A 22131-nucleotide genomic window follows, 5' to 3' on the forward strand; every position below is an offset into this window, starting at 1 on the left:
CTTCTTTGTCTTATTTATTTTTCATATCCAGGCATTTGCCACATTTTGTTCTACTTCTGTTACATCTAACATCCATTCTTCTTTCTCTACTTAATATGACCACTACCCTCATCACCTATTACCTCACATATTACATTAGTTTTTTAACTTACCTTTGTCTCATTTTCCCTCTCTACTATTTATTCTACATAGAACTGCAAAGCAGATTTTATTTTTCTTATTTTGAACTTAATGGACTCCCAAAGAAAACATTTCCATGTTAAGTGAAGCTGTAAAAGAGGCTCTTTGATGTCTTGAAATTTAGATGTGCAATTTCCCTCTAAAAACAATATATAATAAATTCGTCATATTACTTTCAAAGTTGTTTGTGTTTTTCTTTGCTTTTGTTTTTTTTACTTTTTTTTTGTGGGGCCATGGGGCTAAGTAACTTGCCCTAGGTCATACAGCTAGTAAGTATCAAGTGTCTGAGGCAGAATTTGACTCCAGGGTGGGTGATCTATCTACTGTACCACCCAGCGGCAGCCTATATAGGTGCTTCTGAACTAAGTGCATTCTAAGAATTTTTTCATTGACCTCTTTTTATTTCTTGGCAGCACTGTGCTAGCTTCTCCTTTCCCCTTTACTCCGTCCCTCAAATGAAAATGAAAAAGAAAGAAAAACAGTTCTTATAGTAAATAAGCATAATTAAGCAAAATAACTCTATAAACATTTGCCAAGTACAAAATTGAATATTTCATTCTCCAGAATTGTATACTTCATCCTTGAGTTGATCACTGCTCTGTCAAAGGCTGAGATGTTTAGTCACTGGGCCACTAGAGTTGTTAGACATTTTATTGATAAGAGTTCTTAAGTTTTTCAAAGTTGTTTTTCTTTACAATTGTGTAAACTGTCTAAATTTTTCTGTGTTCACTTTACTTTATCAGTTAATGGAAGTTTACTCAGAAGTCAATGAAACTCCATCATTTCTTGTGGCACTCACTATATTTTATTATATTGAAATATAGTGAGATTTTTTTGTCATTCCTTAATTGATGTGTAAAAGTAGTTTGCAAAGTGCTTTCCTTCAAAAGAAATAACTTCTAAAAATATTTTTATGCATAAGATTATTTTTCTCCCTTTTCTGCTCTCTTTGGGGTATAGGCCTACCTATGGTATCATTTTAAAGATATGTGCACTTTAGAGATTTTGGGAGCATAGCTTCAAATTGTTTTCTAAAATTTCTCAATTAGTTTTCCACCAACAGTGAAGATACTAAGGTATCAGTTTTTCCATAGTCTCTCCAATAATTATTTGTTTTTCTTTTTGGATAATTTTGACCAATCTGAGAAGTAAAACAATTAGAATTGCTTTCATTTTAACTTTTTTTTAAATTTTAGTGATTTGTAATATTTTCTTTCATATAGTTGTTGATAACTTGGGTTTCTTCCTTGGGAACTGATTTCTGTATTCTTTAACCACTTCTAAGAAAATGTTGTAATTATTATATATTTGAATCAGTTCCTTGCATATTTTATTATGTGATATTACTATTAGATATCTAGAATATTAGAAATTAGACCTCTATAGAAATTTCCTATAAAAATTCCCTCCCAGGTGGTATTAAGGTGATGTAGTGGATAGAGTATCAACCCTGGAGTCAGGAGGACCTGAGTTCAAATTTGCAGTCAGACACTTAATAATTGCCTAGCCATGTGATCTTAGGCAAATCACTTAACCCTTGGAAAAGCCTTGCTAAAAAAAAAATCATTTAACTCATTGAACTTTTAATTCTATAACAGTCATGCATGTGTTTAGAATTTATTTTGCTATATGATGAGAGCTTTTTTGGTGATATGAAGTTCTCTTGACTACCTAACTTCCTTTTCTAGGATAATCATCTTTTGTGATGGAAGAAGCAGAATCTAGATTTTTTTTATAAAATAGTTTCTTTCCAGAAGAAATGTTGAAACTGTTTCTTTATCTCTTTCAGATTATCTTACCCTGGAACCTAAGCATGAAACTGAATATTCATTTCCAAAGCATACTAATTATACAAGAATAGCCAAGGAAGGATGCAGAAAAGAAGTCACCTGGAATCCCAAGAGGAGAGAAATTCGGGAATGTGATATCAAATTAGAGAGGCAAGAGAGCAACCAGGAGAACCACTCCAGACAATTAACAAACACTCCTAGAAAAATATCTAGTGACTATAATGCTTTAGTAGGATGTTTCAACCCAGGGTCAGTCCTTATTCAACAGAAAGTTTCTACAGGAAAAAGTCTCCTTAAATATAATAGAATCTCCTTAGGGAAGAAACTTACTAAGTATAATAAATACAGGAAACCCTTTAGTTACCACTCAGATCTTATTCAATTTCGAATTACAAACTCTGTAGACAAATCATATATATGTCATGAATGTGGGAAAGCCTTTGGCCAGAGGAGATATCTTATTGAACATCAGCGAATTCATACAGGTCAGAAGCCTCATAAATGTAATGAATGTGGAAAAGCCTTTATCCAGAGAGGAAATCTTACATCTCATCAAAGAATTCATACAAGAGAAAGGCCCTTTGAATGTAAGGAATGTGGGAAGGCTTTTAGTCAAAGGGGTCACCTTACTGAACATCAGAGAATTCATACTGGAGAGAAACCCTTTGAATGTAAAGAATGTGGAAAAGCCTTCAGCCATAGGGGTCATCTTGCTGAACACCAGAGAATTCATACTGGAGAGAAACCATTTGCATGTAATGAATGTGGGAAAGCTTTTAGCCATAGGACATCCCTTATATATCATCACAGAATTCATACTGGGGAGAAACCCTTTAAATGTAATGAATGTGGGAAAGCTTTCAGTCAGAGGGGAAACCTTACTGAACATCAGAGAATTCATACTAGAGAGAAACCCTTTGAATGTCATGAATGTGGGAAAGCTTTTAGCCACAGGGGTCATCTTACTACACATCAGAGCATTCATACTTCAGAGAAACCTTATCTTTGTAACGAATGTGGGAAAACCTTTAGCCAGCGAGGAAATCTTATTGAACATCAGCGAATTCATACTGGTGAGAAGCCTTTTGAGTGCAATGAATGTGGAAAGACCTTTAGCAGAAGGGGATACCTTCCTGAACATCAAAGAATTCATACTGGAGAGAAACCTTTTCAGTGTAAAGAATGTGGCAAAGCTTTCAGTCACAAAGGAAGTCTTACTGAGCATCAGAGAATCCATACTGGTGAGAAACCATTTCAGTGTAATGAATGTGGAAAAACCTTCATCAAAAATTCACGTCTAGCCCAACATCAGAAAATTCATACTGGAGAGAAACCATTTGAATGTACTGAATGTGGGGCAATGTTCAGCCAAGAAGAGAAACTTATTGAACACCAGAGAAGGCATGCTGGAGAGAAACCTTTTGAATGTAAAGAATGTGGGAAATTCTTTAGTCGGAAAGGATACCTTACTGAACATCAGAGGATTCATGCTGGAGAAAAATCATTTGAATGCAAAGAATGTGGGAAATTCTTTAGTCGGAAGGGTTACCTTACTGAACATCAGCGAATTCATGCTGGAGATAAATCATTTGAATGTAGTGAATGTGGAAAAGCTTTCAGCCAAAGGAAATACCTTACACAGCACCAGAAAATCCATACTGGGGAGAAACCCTTTGAATGTAATGAATGTGGGAAAACCTTTAGACAAAGGGGACACCTCACAGCACATCAGAGCATTCATACTGCAGAGAAGCCCTTTGAATGTAATGTGTGTGGAAAAGCATTCCGGCAGAGAGGAAGCCTTACTGAGCATCAAAGAATGCATGCTGGAGAGAAACCATTTGAATGTAATGAATGTGGGAAAGCATTTAGTCACAGAAGCAGTCTTACTGAACATCAAAGAATCCATGCTGGAGAGAAACCCTTTGAATGTAATAAGTGTGGGAGAGCCTTCACCCACAGGAAATCCTTCATTTACCATCAGAGACTTCATAGTGGAGAAAAACCATTTGAATGTAATGAATGTGGGAAAGCCTTCAGTGACAACTCTTATCTTACCTTACATAAGAGAATTCATACTGGAAAGAAACCCTATAAGTGTAATCATTGTGAGAAAGCTTTTAGCCAGAGAGGAAACCTTACTGAACATCAAAGAATACATACTGGAGAGAAACCCTTTGAATGTAGTGAATGTGGGAAAGCCTTTACCCACAGGAAATCCCTTATTTATCATCAGAGAATCCATGCTTGACTGAAACCCATTGAGTATAGTAACTGTGGGGAAACTTTTAGCCACACCAATATCTTAATTCCTATCTGTGAGAAGCTGTTTGAAAGTAATGATTGTGAAAATCCCATATTTACAAAGGTCAACTTCATGAACATCAGAGGGCTTGTACTATAATCATGGTGATCCCTGAGATATTATTAGAAACTTTATAATATTGAAGAATTCTATATAAGCAATGCATGTAGGAAAACTTCAGTAATAACTGAAGCCTTAGCGCCAGATAACTAATTAAAGGAAAACCATATGAATGTATTTACCTTGAAAAACTTTAGAATAGTTTATCCTTCATCAGATATTATAGAAACTCTATTCAAGATTATCAGTGAAATTGTGGTGTACTGCTTAAATTCTAGATTTGAAGATAGGGAAAACTGAGTTCCAATCATGCCACAGATAGTTACTATGTCTTTGGGCAAGTCAGTTACCTTCTCTCAGCCTCAGTTTCCTCATCTGTAAAACAAAGATAAATGATAGTACATACCTCACAAGATTGTTGTGAGGATGAAATATTTGTAATAAAATAGGGATGCATTATGCATACATGCGTAATGATGCCCTGTCATGTTTTTCTTGGTGGGAGAGTTGGGGGAATACAGACAGTTGCTTTCCATAGGTAAGCATTATGCAACTTTGACTTTCTGTGGGTAGACAGCAGGTTCCCAACCCTAACCATTCATCTCCTCCAGCCACTAAAGTCCCTTTGGCTCTGGGGCTACTAGGGTATAGTTCAAGAAAGAGGGAGAGGTCTGTAGAAAGGTCCACTTATGATAAGCAAGAACTGTCTGTATTAGAGAGTAAAGTTGTCAGAGTTTATCATCATCTCCTATGGACTTAAATATTTTGAGGGAGAAAGATTAAATCTTACTACTTTCCTAGAATACATATTGATGGCTAATGGCTGATTTATATGATTTAGTGCAGCCAATATTTGGGATCCTGAAACACTATATATTTTTTAAATTGTTCCATAAATTCCCTTAAAAGTCATATAATTATCTATATCTTTTATATTCTTTTAAAAATATTCTAGTAATAGTAAAGACATAATCTTAAAGCATATTACATTAGAAAGGAGCATTGATGTTAGACTTAGGGGACCTGGATTCAAATCCCTCTGACTCCTGTGACCTTGGATAAATCAGAACCTCTCTGTGTGGTAGTTTTGGTTTGTTTGTTTCCATCTGTAACTTGAGGTTATTGGACTAGATAGTCTATAAGATCACTTCCTACTCTACATTTGTTATAAACTGTAATATAGAGTTTTCTCAATAAAACTTAAGTTAATGCTATCGAACTAGTACCAAAATGTTCTCTTTACTTTCATTTGCCCCTCAGAATTCTTTCTTTGCATGATTTACCATTCTTGCTGCTTCTGTTGTTTTAATATTAAGGGGAAAAACACTAGATTAGGAGTCAGGAAAAAAAAAAGAATTCAGTTCCAGTCCCATTTCTAACACATCTAAGTGTATGAGCCCACTTTCGCCTCTTTGAGCATTAATAGCCTCATCTTTAAAATGAGAATGATAACTCTCCACATAGTTTTTCTCTGGTACAACATGCTATGGAGATTATCCTAACTTTTCAGTTGGGCAGTGTAATGCAAACCAGTTTCTGACAAGTAATACAAAATTGGAAATCCCTCTTGGCACACTTTATCTTCTCTCTGAGAAATTATATGGCTAAGTATGTGGAGCATCATCTTTGGTAAATTGATGATTAATTTCGTGGTCATAGTTATTTACAAAACACACACACACAAATATAATATAGACTCCAATTCTGCTGTATCCCATTTGGTTCTAAAGTTATGGTGGCAATCATTAAAAAATGTGGCAGAAAATGCTGGCTTGTTTTGCGTCATGCATGCATAAACTTTAACTTTTATTTCTATTAATGTGGAATTATAATTTATTAGGAAATCCCCTTTCATCTCTTCCCCTTCATTTTTTTTTGCATTCCTACTTCCTTTCACTGATGAGACTTTTTCTTGAAAATATCACATCCCTCATCATCTACCAGAATATTCCCTTTTTTCACAGTCTAATTTAGTCTGTCTTACACTTACAGTAGGGTAAATATAATTAATAAGTTTTGCATTCTCTACAATTATTTCCAGGCCATTACTTTCCCATCACTTAGAAATTATTCCTTTGAAGTTCATGGAAATTGTATGACCCTGTCTCAGACATTCGAGCAAACTCGTTTTTATTCAGATAGACCCATACTTAGCAATAATTTCACCATCAGACATGTCTTCATTCCATTTTTAGTACTATTATCATAAACTTCAGTACTCATGTTTCTGAACTTTCACTTTCCTTGGCCATCCTCAGCTCCTATGACCTCTATTTCCATTCTGTTATAGTCACTCATAGAGACTAGTCACATTTTTTTTTGCCTCTTCCTGAAAACTTTTCCATATACAAATGCCTGAACTCTAATTTTCCTTGTTTACAATCTAAAAATCTCAGAGTTGAAAATTTCTTGAAAAGTATTGTCCAATTTATATTTGAGTAACAACTCTTCAGGGATTTTTAATTGATAGGTTTTTTACCTTTTAATATTTTAGATAGCTTTTTCAATTAGTTTCAGTATGTTTTGTGTTGTTATTTGAAACATTAAGTTGAGATGGATTCCCTAGACTTCTTCAGATCACCAAAGAAATCTTATTTCCCTCATTCTCAAATACTTGCAAGTTATCTTCAGCTTGAAGAACTACAGTGCACACAAATCCACTACCTTCTGAAATAGTCTATTCAACACTAATCATTAGAAAGTTTTTCCTTATCATATCTTTAAATATTGTGACTTTCATCCATTGGTCCTAGTTCTGCTTTGTAGAGCCAACTAGTTCTGATATAATACCTCTGCTATTTGAGAAATCTTCAAGTATTTAACCACTAACACATTTCCCCTATATTTCTTCCCAAGTTAGACATTTCCTCATATGGCAAGAACTGAAGACTTTTAATTAAACTCTCTTCTTTAGTTTCAATTTTTAAACTTTATTACATTTTCTTTTTAGGTTTTTGCAAGGCAAATGGGGTTAAGTGGCTTGCCCAAGGCCACACAGCTAGGTAATCATTAAGATTCTGAGGTCGGTTTTGAACTTAGGTACTCCTGACTCCAGGGCCTGTGCTCTATCCACTGCGCCACCTAGTCGCCCCTAAACTTTATTTTAATAAATTTATTTTTTCCAAATATTTGTGAAGATAGTTTTCAGCCTTACTTTTAAAAAAAATTTTTTTTAAGAATTTTTGCAAGGCAAATGGGCTTAAGTGGCTTGCCCAAGGCCACACAGCTAGGTAATCATTAAGATTCTGAGGTCGGTTTTGAACTTAGGTACTCCTGACTCCAGGGCCTGTGCTCTATCCACTGCGCCACCTAGTCGCCCCACAGCATTCCTTTTTCTTCCTCTTCCTTTTCCCTTCCCCTACCCTCTGATGTAGGTTATACATTTACAATCATATTACAAATATTTCCATATTGGTTATTCTTTGAAAGAAAAATCAGAACCAAAGGGAAGAAACATGAGAAGGAAAAAGAACACATTTTTAAAAAATGCATTGGTTCTTCATTCAGATTCCACAGCTCTTTCTTGAATATGAATGGCATTTTTCTTCACAGGCATTTAGAATTGTCTTTGATCATTTGTATTGCTGAGAAGAGCTAAGTCTATCAAAGCTGATCATCACACAATGTTGCTGTTGAAGTACATAATGTTCTCTTAGTTTTGCTCACTTCACACATCAATTCATTTAAGTCCAGATTTTTCTGAAATCTGTCTGCTCATCATGTCCTACAGAACAATAATTTTCAAATATATTTATATACTACAACTTACTCAGGTGGCTTCTGTCAATTCTTATCAATACATTAACTCTGAAGGTGAGTTATTTACTTTTCCTCATCTAAAAAATAGGAATAAAACAGTTACTTTGTTGGGTAGCTGTGAGGGACAAATAAAATATATTTTTGGTAAAACTTAAAGTGCTTTAGTAGTAGGAATCTTTTTTAAAATTACTGACTTCAAGGTATTTTTCTAGTAGTGGGATCCCTGGGTCAAACTACATGGATATTTTAGTCATCTTAATATAATTACAAATTGCTTTTTAGGATGATCAGACACATTGTAAAGATAGTAATATGAAATATTATAGCTGAACCAGTACCCTTAAGAAATTTCTTAGCAAAACACTAAAAAGGCAACAAACTAATGTATAAAATAATAGCCTCTATTGGTCCAAAAACACAGTTTTTCTGAGTAGAAGAGTGCAAAAATGCTGTGTATGGTTTCACTATTTTTGTGCCATTTGGTTTAATTTTTTTTTAATACAACAGTTCTGTATGTGGAGAAGGCATATATGGAGATAAGTGTTATTTTTACAAAACTGAAAAATATCAAACCCACTTGTAATAATTAAAAAGAAAAATTCCCAGCAAAGATATAAATGTAGTATAATAGAAACAGTATAAAAGCAGATGACACAGTGATCAATAAAAGCAAAGGGAAATTCCAATAAGCTTATCCATCCAGGCTAATACTAAAATACAAAATGGAAACCTGTGGGTATTCTGAACAGAAGAGTGGGAGAGGGCAGAAACTAGCTCAATCTCCAATAAACAGGGCCTCCTGAAGCTAATAGTTTTGTACTTTGATCCATAAAACCAACATATCCTTGAAGGCAAGAGTCATGTTTTTGTCTATATCCGGAGGGCTCAGTACAATTGTATCTAACTATTCATAATACCCCAGACTCTTCTATTCACTATTTCCTGTTTGTTCAAGTTCATGTTCATGGTTTCCATGGTACTCTAGCCATCTCATCCTTTCTATCCTCTTTTGCCTTCAATCTTTTCTGAGATTAGGGTCTTTTTAAGAAAGTCCTGTCTTGTTATTAACTTGCTAAAGTATTTAAACTTCATCATTGATATTTGTCCTTCCAGTGTCTGAAATAATTTCTTTTAAGACTTGACCTGGGTAGCTAGGTAGCCTGGTGGATAGGGTTCTGGGCCCAGAGTTAGGAAGACTAATGTTCAAATGAATCCTTAGACATTTATTAACTGTATGATCCTGGGCAAATCACCCTCTTTGCCTTAGTTTCCTTATCTATAAAGTGAGCTGGAAAAGGGAATGGCAAATCATTCTAGCATGCTTGAACAAGAAAATTTGATCTTACTGTCCAAGTGACTCTCCAAGTCTTTTCTAATCCTGCAATTATTAATTCTATGGTGGTCAGTTTTTCTTATAGTCCATTTCTCACAGCCATGCATAACTTCGATTTATATAGACCTTTATTGGTAAGAAGATGTCTTTACTATTTAGCATGCTATCCAGATTAGCCATAGCTTTCCTTCCAAGAAATAAGCATCTTTTTATTTCATGGCTGTAATTGCTGTGTGAAGTGTTCTTTGAACCCAAGAAAAAAAAATCTGACATTACTTCCATTTCTCCCTCTTTTTCCCAGAAAGTAATGAGACCAGTTGCTACAGTCAGTTTGATGCTTTTCCCTATTTTTTTCAATTTAAATCTGAATTTTGCAATAAGAAGTTCACGATCTGAGCCACAGTCAGTTCCAGCTCTTATTTTAACTGATTTATAGAACTTTTCCACCTTTGGTTGCAAAAGATATAATAATTATGATTTTGACTTTAAGCACCTGCTGATGTTCATGTGTAGAGTCATCTTTTAGAATGTTGAAAATGTGTTTCTATGACCAACAAGATATCTTAACAAAACTTCATCTATTCTTCGTCATTTTGTCCACAAAGGCCAAACATGCCCATTATTCCAATTATATTTTGATTCTGTACTTTAGTATTCCAATCCCCTAGGATGAATGTGACATCATTTTTTGGTATTATTTTTGAGATTGGACCCAGAGCTGCTTTTCTCATCTTTTTATTGACTTTTGAGAGCTACACCATTTCTACCAAGGGACTCTTGCCCGCAGTACTATATGAATTGATCACCTGAATTAAACCTACCCATTCTTCTCCATTTAGCGAACTGACAAGATGTGGATATTTAATCTTTCTGTCTCCTATTTGATTATATTCAGCATACTTTTGTTTGTAGACCTTACATTCCAGGTTCCTATATGCAAGATTGATCTTTTAGTATTGGACCTTTCTTTCAAGCACCAAATACACTCACAGCTGAGTGTGAGCTCCTTTTTGCTTTGGTCCATTGACCTCATTCTTTTCCAGAGCTACTTGGAGTGTCTTCTGCTGTTCCCAGTAACCTGTTGAACACCTTACTTGAAGGGTCCATCTTCTGCTGTTGTATCTATTATCATTTTAATACTGTTTCTGGGGTTTTCTAGGCAAAGATACTGGAGTGGTTTGCCATTTCCTTCTCCAATGGATTACCCTTTTTTCAGAACTCTTCACTATTACTTATAACCATGAATAGCTTAACTCAATTTCAATAATCTATACCCCTTCCACCTTGATCCAGGAGAGGAGCTAGCATATAGCAAGTGTTTAATAAATCCTTGTTGACTAAGATTATCAACCTGGGATTTATATTCTTTTTGATTCATCAATAAAGTTTTTTTCCTTTTAATTAAATTTTACTTGAGTACCTTTTATGTGTAGATAGCCCTGTTAGGAATTGCCTCTATCTACACTCAGTCTTCATTATCAGTCCAGGTCATTATGTTGGTGTCACAGAGAAAGCCTATAATTTAATCCTGATACCTTTCATGAGGGGCTGTGCCCTTAAAGCAGACTACAAAAGGTGTTCAAGACACAAAAATGTTAAGAAGCAACGTTCTAAATCTAATTCCCACTAAATCACTTTCCAATTTTCCTAGCAGCTCTTATCAAAAAAGAGAGTTCTTTCCCATGTAATTTATTCTGAGATGATCAAACACTAGGTTACTGTTTTTGTTTATTTCCTTGTTTATCCTGTTTCACTAATTTACTTTTTTATTCTTGACCAGTACCAAATAGTTTTGATAATTTCTAAATATTCTTGTTTAAGAGTAAACAAAATACCCCCTCCCTAAAAAAATATAGACTCGCTTGAGCGATAAAGAGAAAAAAAAGATTAAAAAAAATAGTAATAATAATTGTGGGTATGGCCAGGTGGCGCAATGGACAGAGCATCAGCCCTGGAGCCAGGAGCACCCGAGCCCATATCCAGCCCCATACACCCAATAATCACTCAGCTGTGTGACATGCAAGCCACCCCAACCCCACTGCCCTGCAAAAACCAAAAAAAGAAAAAAAACCCAAAATAAAATAAAATAGTAATAATAGTAGGGGTGGCTGGGTGGCAGACAGAGCATTGGCCCTTGAGCCAGGAACACCTGGGTCCCAATCTGGTCTCAGACACCTAACGATCACCCTGCTATGCAGCCCCAGGCAAGCCACCCAGCTCCATTTGCCCTGCACCCCCACCCAAAAATAATAATAACAAAAAATGTGCTTCAGTCTTTGTTCCAACACCAACAACTTTGTCGTGGGTGGATCATATTCTTTATGATAAGTCCATCACAAAAGTTGCTTCCATATTTTTCCACCGTTGCCATTGCTGATCGCAATTCCTTCCTTTCGTATTTCTCCACTATCATGCACTATATTTTCTCTCTCCTTTCACTCTTGACTCTGCTGTAGGGTAGCTGAGTGGCACAGCAGACATATCCCTGGTCCTGGACCAAGAGGCCCTGAGCTCCCCTACCACCCCTTAGGCCCAGCATCCACGTGGCCCTATGGTCCTGGCCAGGCCTTCCAATCCCAGCCCCTTGCAAGAAGTAAAAGAGAAAATGTGTTATATCTGACCACTCTCCCACCATGGTCCATCCTCTCCTCCATCACTCACATCCCTCCCCTTCCCCCTGTCCCCCCTTCTTACTCCAGATGCCTATACCCCATTGAGTATATATGCTGTTTCCTCTCCTAGCCACCTCTAATGTTTCTGCTTTATAATAAAATGACATTTGATCAATCTTTTCTCCTTTAATTTCTGCTCCCCTCCCCCCCTACTATTTGACATGTTACACTATTTGTTATCCAAAGGGATAAAAAGTTCTAAAAAATAATCACTTCAGTAATTTAATTGGTATGGTACTATCTCTGTAAATTAATTTAAATAATATCATTTTAAAGTATGATATAGCTCAATGATGAGCAATAACTACTCCATATATTTAAGCTTCCCTTTACCTCTGTAAAGTATTATGTACTTATATTGATAAAAATTCTATGGGTGACTTGTTATATCAGCTCAGATATGTATGCATTTTATAAGTTACTTGCAATGTAACAACTTATTTACTTCCTGGTTTTATTGTGATACAGCAATTTTTAAAATTCTTCATGATTTGTTTCATGTCCTATTATCTTGCTGTAGCTAGTAATCATCCCCTTAGTTTCTTATTTTCTAAGTATGCCATCATGGCTTCTGCAAATAGGGATTGTTTTCTATCCTGTTTTACAGTGTTCATACTTCTACTTTTGCTTTATTATATTATTGTTGTAATTAGTATTTCTACTAAATTCACTTGTTGTTATGGTTTATTTTATTTTATCTTCTGAGGTTGACCCATCTAAGATCTCTTATTTCTTATTTTATTATTCATAATTTTTTATATTTTTGTAGGTATTTGTCAATTTCCTTTAAATTCTCAGTTTTGCTGACATACATCTTATTAGTTTATGATTATTATTGATATGACTAGTATCATTAATTGATATTTTTCATTTGTTGCATGAATAATCATAATTTTTAAAATGTATGTGAGAAAAGAAGGTAAGGGTATGATTCTCTAAAGCCAGAATTCAGACTTCTGTTTTTGAAGGTGTAAGCAGTAGATGTTACTATTTGTAGAGGACAGAGTTTGATGACAAAGGACTGTGTTCCAATGGTGATGGAACTAGTTTTCCATTTAGATGGAACTAACTTCTGGCTTGGTTTCTTGGATTGGGCTCAGCATGTGACCTTATCTGATGTCCCTAGTTGTAGTTCTCACTCTCTTGAGTCAGAGGACAGGATCTTGCCTGAGTCATCTATTCTTTTTTTAAAAAAATGTTTTTCATCTTTATGCAAATGTATATTTTTTAAGTTACAAAATTTCCTTCCCCTTCTTCCCACCCCCCCTCCCCTCAGCAGGGAACAGTCAGATTAGCATTGTATATACATATTTTTGATAAACATGTTTATAGATTAGTAGTTTTCAGTAGGGGGAATTAGTATTAAGGGCAAGAGATACATAAGAAATAATTTTTATAAAGTGTTCATCAGGTTCTGAAGGGTTTTTTTGGTTTGTTTTTGTTTTTTTGTTTTGTTTTGTTTTTCCTCTGGAAGGAAGTAACATTGTCTATGACTGATCTAATACAGTTGTCCTATCTTTCTGAAATGCTGAGAGGAGCTGTTTCCATCAAGGTTGTTCACCTCATAATGTTGATTCTCTTGGTTCTGCTTCCTTCTCTCATCATCAGATCCTGTAACTCATTCAGTGCTTCTCTAGAATCTGACTATTTATGGTTTATTATAGAACAATAGTATTCATGTACCATAACTTGTTTAGCCATTCCTTAATTCCCCAATTTCCAATTCTTTGCCACTACCAAAAAGAATTGCTATGAATATCTTGGAACAGGTGGAACTATTCCCATTTTTTTTTATTATCTCTTCCCAGTATAGGCCTAGAATTGGAATTGCTAGGTCAAAGGGAATGAACATTTTTATTGATCTTTGAACATAGTTCCATATTGCTTTGGACCTTTTCACAACTCCACCAGCAATACATCAATGTCCCAATCCTCCCACAACCTCTCCAACATTGATCATTTTCCCTTTTTCTCATCTTTGCCAATCTGATAGGTGTGAGGTGATACCTCATAGTTGTTTTAATTTGCATTTTTTCTAATCAATAATGTTTTGGAGCATTTTTTCATATGATTATATATAGCTTTAATTTCTTCATTTGAAAAGTGCCTGTTCATATCCTTTGACCATTTATCAATTGGTGAATGACTTGTAACCTTATAAATTTGTTGCAATTCTCTATATATTTTAGAAATGAGACATTTATCAGAACTCCTAGTTGTGATGATTATTTTCCAACTTTCTGCTTTCCTTCTAATTTTGGCAGCATTGATTTTATTAGTGCAAAAAATTTTTGATTTAATATAGTCTAAATCATTCATTTTGCAGTTTATAATGTATTCTAATTTTTCTTTGGTCATAAATTTATCCCCTTTCCATAGATCTCATAAATAATTTCTTGGTCTATTAATTTATCTATGGTATCACCTTTTATGTCTAAATACTGTACCCATTTTGACCTTATTTTGGTATGGAGTGTGAGATAAGAGTCTATGCCTAGTTTTTGCCACACTCTGTATGCAATGAAAACTAACATTTAACAGCAATAAAAACCAGTGTATTCTTTAATGAAAACATCACTATTAAAGCAGCTAATGTACAGTTTTAAATAAACAGAAAAAATATGATGTCTGCTTCTATTCTTTTGGACAGAAAATGAAGGGGAAGGGAATGGAGGAGAGTGACTTCATCTGCTGTCCTAGATTCAAGCCAGGGGAAAATTTACTAATGATGGAACAGTTTTCACATCCTGATATCACTATCTTACCTACCTTAGTTGAATGGAGTTGTTGCATATACTGGTGGATCCATGCATAGTGAAGACCTTCTTTGCCTTTGTTGCCTGCTTATTTGTACATCTGTTTTCTCTGCATGCATGAATGAAAAATGTTTTTTAAGTGCTTACTATGTATACAATACTGTCCTAGGCATTGAGAATATAAATAGAAAGGCAAGGCAGTTTCTACTTTTAAGAAACTGATAGACTAATTGGGGAAAAAATATATGTTGGGGGGGTTTCATTTGCAAATCATATAGAAAGAGCTTTTCACCTTTAGGATGCAGGGGCAAAGCAGAGGTGGGTAATGCATCTTTTAAAATATTTTTCCATTAATAAAACCATATTGGTTTCTGAAACTGAACCTTTTGCTAGAGTTCATGCTGCATTCCTATTGTCTTCCAAGATAGTGAAGATTGTAAATACTAGGATACTCAGATAACTTGTGAACACTTCCCTTTCTTCCAGTGGAAATCTAGAGCATTTTATTTCTCCACAAGTTTGGATCCTTGCAAAATCATCTCTTGTACAGTTGATATCTGAAGCTATATCACCTTCGATAGCTCTGGCATGGGTCTGGACATTGATGAGAGTCAGGTATTATAGAAATATTATATGTAAGACTGTGAAACAAACTCTATTCCTTTATTCTTGGATATTCAGACTTTTATAACAAAACTTATCTCAGACATGATAAGTTAGATGAAACCCTACTGCATAACTTCCTGGGTTAAATTTACAGACTTTATACTTTGAAGTCTGTAAACTTCCTTATCAGAAAGCTTCCCAAACACCTTCTGGCACCACAGATGCCTTAGGTCAGAGTTCACTAGTGAGCCAATAAATCCATTTAATGAGCAAGAATACATGCATATCTCTGGTGGCAAAGGTCACCAAAAATATGTGTGAATTACTCTTAAGAGCTGCCCTCAAAAGATTCCCCCTTCTCCGGCATGCTGAAGCTTTAGATGGTATGTTAAGACATTTATATTTTGTCGAGAAAAAAAGACATTTGAAACAAATGGGAATAATATACAATATCAAAGATACCAGGAAGCATGTTCACTAAGAGGTTCAAAAAATGAAAAGGATGAAACCTATTAACAAAGTTAAACAAATTATCAGTATCTGAGTCCATTTCCATTCTAGGTGCCAATGCAATATCATTAACAATTTTATGCAATTGATTCATATCCATAGTTATAGAATCGTTATACTATGTTCCATTCAAATAATTTTTTTATATTATCCCATGGAATAAATGAAGCATTATATTTTAAAGGAATAACACAAATAGCAGAAAATCTCTAATCACATTGCAATTATCCCTTATGTTCATTACAGTAGTTTGTAATGGATTAATTAAATGATAAGGATCTTCATTAATTCTTTCCTGAACCCTTAATGCTCTAGTAACATTTTCTGCTAATTCTTGAATATATTTAGCTTCTATTTTTTCCTTATTCACTACTTGTACAGATGCAGCTATAAAAGTGACTGCTGCAATTGGGCTATAATACTTAATATTCTAAACACAATGCAACCAACACATTTCTTTTGCCTAATTTTCTTTAATATTTTTTCTAAGAACTCATAAGCAGGATATATATATATATATATATATATATATATATATTATATATATAATATATATATATAATATATATATATTATATATATATATATATATATATATAATATATATATATATATACCAGCCTTCTAACTTGGTGGGTATTATAGCAAGTTTTGGTTGTCTTATCATGAAAATAACATCATCATTATCCATCACTCCTTTGCTTACACATCCTCGAGTAGTGCAGTTGTAACAGTTAACATTGTACCCCCTCTTTTTCTCTAGTAATATAGACATTTTTGAAAGATCCTGTCATGAAAGCAATATCTGGTTCTGTGCATGTGTGCGGTCACAGACAATTTCTTTTCTACATAAGATATTTTTTCCAACATCTTATTCCATTGTATATACCTTATCTCATCTATTGCTGCCATAGTCTTCCATATCTCTGAATTAGCTAACCCTATTTCTGGGTATATAATTGGTTTAATATATCCTGGAATACCCCATGAAATAACTCTACCAGGAAAATTATACACTTGTAGCATAATAGAATGATCATAAATTCTTCTATTTGGGGTGTGATAGGCAACCCAGGATGGAAAACATTCATGTTTAAAATCCCAAGCATGTAAATTTAAACAAGGAGGTTCTGTAAGAAATATTTTTTCTACTTTCACTACTTTCTATAAATGGAATTCTTGATATTTCTAAGGACCTAAATGTTTCCATGCTATAAATATTTGTATAAGTTGAATGATTAATTTTAGTTAATTTAACACATGGTTCAACTGTACATGTTTTACAATACCATATAGGTGTCATAGTATTTAGAGTAGAAAAATTATGCCTAACTTCTCTTCTCAGCATTCTCTTCTCAGCATCTCAGCTTCCCCTATTGACAATACAGTTTCAGCAATACTCTGTCACCATTGTATAGTAGTTACCCATGGAGGGTGTTGAACATAAGTCCAATATTCAATTCCTTTTACAGTCCCCAAATTGTTCATAAGTAATGTAAACATCATAAATTGTCCTACAAATCCATGTCATGCTCTCCTTTTGTGTGGTCTGTCTTCTCTTTTCTCTTTCAATTTCTTAAGTGTAAGTTATTCATTTTCTGTATTACCTGATTCACTGGTCTGCATGGTCTGATGTTCCTTTCTGGTATCCAGACAGTTTCTCCATCTGTGGACAAAACAGAAGCATAACCTTGACCCCAGGTTAATAATTGATCAAGTCCTTTTCATTACCCATCCTTAGGGTACTTCCACATGATTATGCCCTTCTTTTTATGTTACATATCCTGATTAAAATATCTTTCTGCAGGTGTTAATTGTTTATCATTCAATGTTAAAAAAATTCATGGTACATAAGGCATGATTTATTCTCCTTTGTTTCTCTTTTGTCCCTATATATTCCTCCTTCTTTTGCACTTCCAGAAATCTTTTAAGCTCTTTATGTTTCTTTTTTACTAAGGCTTGACCAGTGGGGTTATAGGGAATGCCTGTAATATGTTTTATATTGTAATACAGGCAGAATTGTTTAAATGCCATAGAAGCATATCCAGGGCCATTATCTGTTTTTATGGATTTTGGTATCCCTGAAATAGCAAAACAATGGAATGAATGATCAATCTCACCTTGTGTAGCCTCTGAACTTTGTGCTGTTGCTATTGTAAATGACCTAAATGTATCTACAGTAACATGAATAAATTTCATTTTTTCAAAAGGTGCATAATGAGTCACATCCATCTGCCATGATTCATTAGGAACCTGGCCTCTAGGATTCTTAGACTAATCTGAAGAGTTAGGTAAATATGGAATGCATTGTTGACAGGATTTTATTATATTCCTTTCTTGTTCTTTGGTGATTTAAATTCTTTCCTTAGTTAAAAGGCATTCTGATGAAATTTTTTGTGAGACTGCCTAGCTTGCTCTTCTACTAAGCTTATAAGAAGTGGAAGGGTTAATTGATCAGTCCTATGATTACCTTCATATATAGGCCCAGGCAATCCAGTGTGGGAATTTATATGTTCAATAAAAAAGAGATTGTATCTGTTTCTTATAACTTCTTGTAATTCTTTCAAGAGTTGATATAAATATTCATTAGTGCTATGTTTCATAAAAGCCGTTTCTATTTTTTCTGACCTCAAGATAACTATACTTACTGTCTAAAAATATTAAGGGTTTGTGGCTGTTTTGATATAAAAGCAGTTTGTAATTTGTTTTCTATTATTGAATTTATGCTAGGACCTACAGGTCTAGAATAAGGTCAGTCACATTATTTAAAAAATTTGAAAGCTCATAACTTTGGATATTTTCCCTCATTGCTTCTACAAAGCAATCAGTTATTAATTCCAGGCTTTGACATTTTTGCAGCTTATATTGACAAAACTAGATCACGTAACTTTTCAACATCTTGCTCATCAGTATGTTACCCAACTATGGGTCGAATAATTTTCAATTTCTCAATGATTTTTTTCAAAGGGCCTCACATTTATTCAATATTATTAGAAATAATTGCAGTTAAGATATACTTCCCAATCACTTATACATCCTTCTTCTGATTTTACCATTTTGCTTTTTAAAAATTGGACGTTAAATTCTTAACCTACATGAAACATAATGTTTCCATGCTGACATCTCATTTTCTTAAAGTTAACCTTATAACTGAATATCTGTTACACACGAATTTCTTTCACATCTGTTTTATAAACTTACTTTTCTCTTTTTAAAACACTCCAATTTCCTAAAGGAAATAAGATTCTCTATGAATTTAGTTTCATATATATATATGTATATGATTTCAAAAATCCAATGTAAAATTTTTACCATTGCTAGTGTTACAGGATACATATATAATTTCTTCTTCATAAATAACAGATATTAAGTAAGCTACTTTGATTTTCCATATAAATATTCCCTTTAAGAAACACTAGGTGGAAGAGCACAGCTTTTCACAATCTCTCTGGGCCAAAAGACCTTGAGCGATATAATCTGTTAGCAAGGTATTCTTTAATTTTTTTATAACAAATCTTTACAAAGGTGATGGATGACACTTCAATTCATTGTTTGTTATTGTAACACAATTTTAAATTTTTAAAAAAATTGTCAAAATCTGTTCTTATACAAAGTTTACTAATAATGCATTTTAATTTAATATATATTTACTCCCTAAAACTCTGTAATACATAAAAAATTCTTGAGATCAGATGTTTCTAAAAATCCCTTTTTTATGATTGCAATATTTTCTTTATAGTTCTCTTAATATTATAAATTCCAACCTCATATTCAAACTTGCCTCGAATTATTTTCCTTTTCAAAATATAAAAGTTTGCAAATTATTCTTATCTGTAGCAGTGCTATTCTAACTTCTCAGTACTCTAATTTACAAGAGCTTTCTATTCTCACTGACAAAAATGATGTTCTGGGAATTAGAGATTCTGCACATTTTGTGATATCAAGGTATTATGCACTAATTATTTACCTTTACTGCTTATCATTCCTCATACAGCCCCCCAATTTTTTATTTGTTTATTTATTTTTTATATATGAACTAAAGCATATAAGCTATTTTGCATCTGTATAAAAATTATTTCCACCCTTTTTAGAAATTTTAAAGCCTGATTAAGAGCACATAACTCAGAAGTTTGTGCTGACAATAGTTTTGGCATACTCCCAGCCAAGACCACTATGCCCCTATCTATTTTAGTGTATCATTGGTTCTTTTTTGCCTCTGGAGGAGCCATAAAATATTATAATAAAAAACCCAACTTTTTTAGCATGCTAATTAAGACCAATCAAAAATTTATATAATTTTAGAGACAATTTCAATTTCTTTTAAGTCCTTTATAAGTATAATTTGCCAAATCAGTATAGTAATTAAAACTCTGTTAGTCAATCAGATCAGAAAAACAATAGAAAATAAAATAAAAATAATAGAAACCCTTCTCCAAAAACAACAATTTTAAGGAAAATCTTTTTGGTGCCAAATCACGAGTTTTTTTGGGGGAAAAGATCTAATTTTGAAAAGAGAGAATGGAAAGAAGATTGGCCAATCAGAGCACAGAGAACAGCTGGCCTGACCATGCAGAGACAGCTGAGAGCTTCCCTCTGCTTGCATTTTAAAACAAACATGTATAGACACATAAATGGAGTCAGAACATTTAGAACCAGAGAGGCCCCCCCCAAATCCAGGGAAACCTCACCTTGCTCTCACACTAGAGGATTCTCTAAACATTACACAAAGACAAAAGACAACAGGATACCAGATAAACATGCACACTCCAGCCGGAAAACAAAACAAACACCACCAAAGGTGAGAAATCTCCAAGAAACCAGAGGAAAAATGCAGAGAGCATTTCATTTTTCACAATGCATTTTTCCATTCAAAGGTTTTAATATTTAACACTTCATTTTTAACTATAAATAACTATAACTTGAGAAGTCAAACAGTTACTTAAAAATCCCTCAGCCCAATTGGAGTATAGCCAGTCCCCCTTCAGCTTAGAGTAAACCAAATAACTTCTTTTTAAGGGAACAGACCTAAACCTTTTCTGGGAGGGGAGTCTTTTGTTTTTAAATCCTCAATTGTCCCATTATTTTCTGTAATAATCAAATTATGTACTTTAAAATGAACCTGATAATCTTATCTTGCTGAAATTTACTTCTTCTAAACTTTCTTTTTTTAAATTTTTTTAAAGATTTTGAGTTTTCCAATTTTTCCCCTGATCTTACTTCCCTCCCCCCACCCCAAGAGAAGGCAATTTGCCAGTCTTTATATTGTTTCCATGGTATACATTGATCCAAATTGAATGTGATGAGAGAGAAATAATATCCTTAAGGAAGAAACATAAAGTAAAAGAGATAACAAGATCAGGCAATAAGATATCAGTTTTTTTTAAAATTAAAGGTAATAATCCTTTATCCTTGTTCAAACTCCACTATTCTTTCTTTGGATACAGATGGTATTCTCCATTGCAGACAACCCCAAATTGTCCCTGATTGTTGCACTGATGGAATGAGCAAGTCCATCAAGGTTGATCATCATCCCCTTGTTGCTGCTAAGAGTGTACAAGGTTTTTCTAGTTCTGCTCATCTCACTCAGCATCAGTTCATGCAAATCCTTCCAAGCTTCCCTGAATGCCCATCCCTCTTGGTTTCTAATAGAACAATAGTGTTCCATGACATGCATATACCACAGTTTGCTAAGTCATTTCCCAAATGATGGGCATGTACTTGATTTTCACTTCTTTGCCACTACAAACAGGACTGCTATGAATGTTTTAGTACAAGTGATGTTTTTACCCTTTTTCATCATCTCTTCAGGGTATAGACCCAGTAGTGGTATTGCTGGATCAAAGGATATGCACATTTTTGTTGCTCTTTGAGCATAATACCAAATTGCTCTCCAGAAAGGTTAAATGAGTTCATAGCCCCACCAATAATGAAATAGGGTCCCAGATTTCCCAAAACCATTCCAACAAGGATCATTATCCTATCTGGTCATATTGGCTAGTCTGAGAGGTATGAAGTGATACCTCAGAGCTGCTTTAATTTGCATTTCTCTAATAAGTAATGCTTTAGAGCAATTTTTCATATGACTATGAATCACTTTGATTTCCTCATCTGTAAATTGCCTTTGTATATCCTTTGAACATTTGTCAATTGAGGAATGGCT

At 34.1% G+C, this 22131-nt stretch overlaps 1 protein-coding gene across 1 annotated transcript in view; it reads left to right on the forward strand.

Moving 5' to 3' along the window:
- LOC141508664 (uncharacterized) overlaps nucleotides 1-6742 on the forward strand; it is a 39845-nt gene extending 33103 nt beyond the window's left edge. The window contains exon 5 of the mRNA XM_074217484.1: nucleotides 1970-6742. Coding sequence (XP_074073585.1) covers nucleotides 1970-4221 — 2252 coding nt within the window. The 3' untranslated portion in view covers nucleotides 4222-6742. The remainder of the gene's footprint in view (nucleotides 1-1969) is intronic.
- The last annotated feature ends 15389 nt before the right edge of the window (nucleotides 6743-22131 follow it).

Source organism: Macrotis lagotis, chromosome 1 (genome assembly GCF_037893015.1).
Source record: "Macrotis lagotis isolate mMagLag1 chromosome 1, bilby.v1.9.chrom.fasta, whole genome shotgun sequence".
Classification (NCBI taxonomy): domain Eukaryota; kingdom Metazoa; phylum Chordata; class Mammalia; order Peramelemorphia; family Peramelidae; genus Macrotis; species Macrotis lagotis.